Source organism: Papio anubis, chromosome X (assembly GCF_008728515.1).
Source record: "Papio anubis isolate 15944 chromosome X, Panubis1.0, whole genome shotgun sequence".
Classification (NCBI taxonomy): Eukaryota; Metazoa; Chordata; class Mammalia; order Primates; family Cercopithecidae; genus Papio; species Papio anubis.
In genome coordinates this window covers 47,253,514-47,259,513 of record NC_044996.1, presented here as the reverse complement: position 1 = coordinate 47,259,513, position 6,000 = coordinate 47,253,514, and the positions used below count along the sequence as shown (strand labels likewise).

At 37.2% G+C, this 6,000-nt stretch overlaps 1 protein-coding gene across 4 annotated transcripts in view; it reads right to left on the bottom strand.

The window, feature by feature from the left end:
• Positions 1–387: 387 nt before the first annotated feature.
• Positions 388–6,000, bottom strand: part of PWWP3B (PWWP domain containing 3B) — a 29,243-nt gene continuing 23,630 nt past the window's right edge. For all 4 annotated transcript variants that reach the window (XM_031660958.1, XM_009198053.3, XM_009198055.4 and 1 more), the window contains 2 exons: positions 5,167–5,352; positions 388–4,115 (listed from right to left, as the gene is read on the bottom strand). In XM_031660958.1, the coding sequence (XP_031516818.1) occupies positions 1,821–3,902 (2,082 nt within the window). In that variant the 5' untranslated portion in view covers positions 3,903–4,115; positions 5,167–5,352 and the 3' untranslated portion in view covers positions 388–1,820. The remainder of the gene's footprint in view (positions 4,116–5,166; positions 5,353–6,000) is intronic.

The following is a 6,000-nucleotide window of genomic DNA, read 5'->3' as shown; positions in this document are numbered from 1 at the left end:
AGGGTATAAAATCCACATACAGTGTGATGATGGTTTGTTGTAAATTACTTCTTAGGGCAATGAGGAAGTTATGTGGATTGATAAAGGCTGTATGTCTAAGAAGTCTTGGTCTTTTTTAGTCAGGGTCCAGAGAGGTTTTGTGGGACATGCGGCTTATAAAATTCAGTAGGCTTTCTATTACAGTAATACAAAATCAACATGAAAGGGAATACTTATTTAGAATGACAACTTATAGCAAGTGTTAAGATGATGGCAACTACAAGAACCAAAAATTCCAAACAAATCATATATATACATTTTTTTGTGTGTGTGTGTGTGTGTTAAATCTGGAGAAACACCACTTATGTAGCTGCACGGTTTCAAGTAGGATGATGTAAAAATCCAAGGTGAATAATATAATAGTTTTATTGTAAATCAAAACACCAAATTTTTGCAAACTTTACATAAATGCGTAGCCATGTGAATGTATAACAAGAGCCCAAGGGCGACCATTGTCTAACAGGTAAAAATGCAGACAGCTTCATGTTAAGCCCTTAGAATTTCCTTTCACAGCAAGTTTTTTAAATAAACTAACTTTTCTAACATTTTTTCTCACAAAAATATATTTCAAGTTAGAATAAACAACTCGTTGGCTTCAGACTTTTAATTGTGTATATTTAACCATACTCAGACAATTGTCATATTTAGCCAAATGGAGGCTTTTTCTGTGACCTATTTCCAAATTCTCAGATTCTGGTCCATCTACTCCTTCAAGCAGTTTGGAATGACTTGCCAGTTGGCATTTATATCATTGAAACTATTCTACAAATAAGCCATTTTGATAAAGCTTGCTTGGTTTGAGACAACTATGTATTTGGAGATAAAAGACTCAGAACAAAGTGCTTGCCTTTTCTACAGTTTATATCAAACGAGATGGGCACTTAAGCAGTCAGCCTGGATTCATATGTCTAGAGTGGCCAGGCTGTAAATACAATAAGTCTAGCTGCCTTCCACATGTGGTCAGACACCTATATTAAGAAGACCCACTCACTGTTAGTTATGAAGATAGCCAGGAGCTTGACTGATTTAAGGAACTATTCAGCCATTGAAGGACAGACACTCCCAAAAATGGAATTTCAGGGAAGTGTAGAATGAACAATTCTGTTAAAAGCAGCCAAAATTATTTTCTGCATGCCAAGATGTTATTCACACACATAAATACTACATGCAGATAATCTTCATTTTTGAATTACAAGTTGTTTTATTGCAAAAGCAAGTGTAGTTATAATATATAGCAAAGCAAATCTATCTTTGGTTCTATACATCAGATAATTTTTTTGCAAAAATAAATAGGCATGGCAAGAAAAATAATTCAACTATGTGAGGGAAAACCCAATATTTTATAAAAATTAAGCAAGGAATATAGAAATGATGTATCTTTTAGACTTTTTTCCAATCATCTTGGTTAATATCTAACACCAGTGCAATTTTAACATTAACATAATTGTGCACAATATATTTAACAATACAGCATAGATTCTAAAGTGTCATAAAACAAAATGGTACTTTCCCTTCTAAATCATTTAGGAATTATGCTTTCTAAAAATGTATGGGAAAGTAGAACTGCTGAAACATGTTGACAAAATTAACTTTGAAGAAGCGCAAGAAAAGGAAATAAAGATGTAATTATAACCACAGATCCTAGATATCTCAAAAAAGAAGTGAACACATTATCCATTCTCCCATTTGCAGAAAATATGTATTAAGAGAGAATTGTTCAGAGATTTTTTTCAACTAGTATCTATGAGAGTTCCCTGTCATGGTTTCAACTTTCAGCACATTTAGTGAGCTTCATTTGTTGGTGGTTTTCGTCTCTTTTCATATATTATTTTTGCATCAAATAATTCTCTTTCCCTGTAGCCTAGACATGGTCCTTTTAGATACTTTGCTTCAGCTGCCTTGTAATCTAACCCATCAACAGCAGAAATTGAACAAATAATTGCTTCTGGCAGAAGAACTTCTAGGATAAATTTAATTTTGTCATCTTTTATCCAAGTTGGCATTATTTTATCTATTTGATTGTAGACTTCTTGTAAATATTTCACCACTTCATCCAACTGATCTTCATCCTCAAAGTATGTTTCAATACAGGGTGTGAACCTATTTGCATTCAAAAATGATTTCAGCCATCTGGATCCTTTAGTGCCATTTACAATGGCCAGAAGATGGTTCTCTGCTCCCTTCGCATTCACAATGAAGTCCACCAGGTTCTTGTTGGCTCGGTCCCGAGCAGCCTTCATCCGGTCAGGGAGAATTTTTTGGAAGGACATTTTCTTGGTCTGGGAAGTCACAGCCATTGGTTCCCTGGCATCTTCATTATGCAGCTTTGGAAATTTGTTCCTGAAAGTATCCTGTTTTATTTCTTTCCTAACTGGGTAACTAATATCAGCAGCATAATATTCAAGCAAAGAGCCTGTGAAAGAACCACAACCTATTCTAACTCTGTAGTCACAAATTAGTGAGATGCACCAGTCAATACTCTCACTATAATCCTCCCTGGCTTTGTCCACTAGCATTTGTTTCTCTTTACAATCAAATTTCTTTAATCTTCTAAAATTTACTCTAATGCCCTTCTTTTCAGAATTCATGTTTGCCTCAATAAAAAGCACACTTGCTTTCCTCTCTTTTCGTCTGATACTTTTTATCACTGCTGGCCAAAATGGGTATTTCTGATATTTAAACCAGACTATCATTCCTGTTTCAAATGGACGTGTCTCATAATGTAAAATGAAGCGTGGAAGTTCTTCGTCTTCCTCATCATCATCTAATAGAGAAAGATTAATGCGACTTGGAAGCAATGACTTGTCAGAGGCTTGACCGTCTTCCTCAAGTTCTTCAAAATCCAGTCTCTGAAAATTTCTTTCACTATTCATAAGACGTGAATAATCCCAGACAGGGTTAGAAGCACTAAATGAAACCTGGCATTCCCTTGAACAACTCCCAGGGCATGCTGCAGCCCCCATCTCTGATTCCACAGAAGGTTGATTCTGACTGGTATCTAAGCATGGATTTGAGGGACCCTCTCCAGGATCTTCAATATTCTCTGAGAAAGCAGAGCATTCAGAAGGAACAGCCAGGGTCTCTGGGCATGTATCCTGGCTCTCTTCTTTCAAAGTTTTGGGCATAGTGAGGATATCTGATGACAAGGGTGGAGCAAACTTTTCATCTTTAACATATGCACTTTCCTCTTTTACTGCAGAATGCACAGACATAACTGCTGAGATATCAATCTTATTCTTGTTCTCTTTTTCATCATTATCTTCTGAAAGTGAATGGAAAGTCTCACACCAGCTAGAGTTTTGTAATGACTTTGTTTCCACTTCACTTGGAATAGTATTGGCCATTGTGTGCACTTGTGATTTATCATCATACAGGGAATCATCACTCTCTGAAGATGCTAATAAGCATGCTGAGTTTTCACTTTCCTGAAGACACTCTGGTAAGTCGGCTTCATCCTTCCGGTATTTTTTATGAGGGGGCGAATCAGACTGTTTTTGTGGTACATTTTGAGGCAGCATAGTGATCTCCTCTTCATCTGAAGTGCTTGCTTGACTCAAATTTGTTCTCTCATTCAGAATATCCAGTGCCACTTTTAGTGATCTTCCATAGGCAGTTTCCTCTGTAGGCAGAGCACTGTCCTCTGACTGTAGTCCTAATGAGGCAGCAATGGCTTCAATTTGAGATTTATTTAGGATTTCTGTTTCTGTGCTGTCCATTTTAATTTTTTCATCTAGTGAGAGTATTTGAACTTCTAGAGAAAATCCCATTTTCCTCTTACTGTTTGATGAAGTTTCAGATCTGGACAAAACTTTTGCTGGCCATAACTGGTCTTTCCAGTGGCATAGGACATACTCAGACTCCATTATGTTTTATATTTGTGTGCCAGGGGTTATTACGAAAGTTGAGGTGGCTGTCTTTGTAACTGCTAATGCAAGTTCTACCCAAAACAATACTCTTAACAAAGCCTCCTTCGTCTTATGACTACAAAGGGTTTACAGTTTGTGTGGCCTGTTCTCCACCTCAATTTTCCAAGGAAGCTTGAAAACGTTGTTTGAATGGGACAATACCGGAAGATACTGAAATAGGGAAAAGGAAAAGAAGAAAAGTATCAGCAAATACAATTATTTTGCCAAAACAGGAGGTGAGTAATTACAAGTGGAGAGTAGATTAAAAAACAATGCTCAGTGGGGCATGAGACAGAGGAGGCAGCATAATATAAGATTGCAGGGGCGGGGGTGGGCAAAAACCAGAAAAGTTGTTTTATAATACCTCAAATTCAAGAATTTGCCCTCATTATTGAACATGCTTACTAAGAAAGGAATGCATGTACATGGAAGGAGAGGTGGGAGAGCTTGTGATGGGATGTCAGGAACTCTATTTATGTAAGTACATACTTTGGTACTTTTGTGTCCCTAATGTCATACCTATAGCAATGGGTCTCCAAACTTAACATGTGTCAGAATCATCTGGAGGACTTATATTTCTAGGCCCCATCGTGAGAGTTTTATTCAGAAGGTTTGGCTTGTGCTCAAAAGTTTGTATTTCTAAAAAGTTCTTAAGTGCTTCTAATGCTACATGTTTAAAAATAACTCTTTGAGGAGCAGTGTTCTAGTTGAAAACACAGCTTTATGTTTTTTAAGCTGCAAGTGCTCCACTGTTCACCCAGAGCAGGCAGACAAAGACAACAGGGTCTATATCTCCTGGACCCAGACAAAAATACAATGACTCTTCTAAAAGCATAATTTTAGAAGGCAGAGAGTCAGAATTACTGCTATGACAACTTGTTGGATAGGATCATTACAAAGGATTGGAGAGTCAGGCCATTGGCCTGAACCTCAGGAAGACACCTGAATAGCCTCTTGGGTGATTTCTTCATAAAGGTTTAAAAAGTGAGATTCTTCTCCAAACTAGAAGTTACGACTTTTAATTATAAAGTGTCATGGATGCAGAACAGGGAGCAAAATGAATTGTACCCCAAATTATCAACCTAACATGATTCTAACAGGAAATATGACTTTTAATTTAAAATGCTAGGATGGCTGTAGAGCAGGAGGCAAAATACATTATTCTCCAAGTTCTCAACATGTTTCTACCGTGAAATGTTTTGTGACATTGGAAGAGTCTTACCCACTGTCACGTGGATCCTGGTGGGTCTGGTCCTGTGGTCCAGTTGTCTTGATTCTCACTCCAACTGCTTGTCCAGAAGGGCCTTCACCAGACTCAGCACTTCTGTGGCTGTACTGTCTTCCTGGGGCTTGGCTGGTATCACATGCAGATTGCCCAGGTCATGTGCATCTCTGATATTAACCTATGCTGTTCAAAAGGAAGGCAGGGAATAAAACCAACGAAATGGGAAAGGCATCAAGAATTTTCCCTACCTAAACTCTAACAGGTATGTAATTCTAAAACATAGGAATGAGGCAAAATTTCATCTGTGATGTAGATGCCATGTTTATTTTCCTTCTGAGTTTTATAATTTGAAATGCTCTCTGGGATAAATTTATGCTATTTAGTTTATGTTGAAATCATCTCTGAAGAAAAGTATGGTGGAGTGGTATGAGTCAGCATGTAGATTTTGTTTGAATACTCACATCAGTTATCATGTGGAAGTTTTCTTCTTTACACATACAGTTTTTTTTCAGTGGAATTGCAATTACATGCTGTCTCATAGTTTACTAATACAAAATAGATTCATTGCTTTGTTTGTCTACTTCATAACAATGGTTGGCTGGAGAAAATTTAGAAAATCTGTCAAGTGCCCTCTTATGATGACACCCAGAATTACTCATGAGTTGAAGGGAACTTCACTCACTATCAGATGTAGTTTCCATCCTTATTCCATAAGGACTACATCCAGTTAGCCAGGAGTCTTCTCAGGCTTCTAGAATTTTCTACGTTAAATTTAAGGTTTTGTTGTGTGGGATTCTAACCAGATCATAATGTCTTCAACTACAGTGTTTC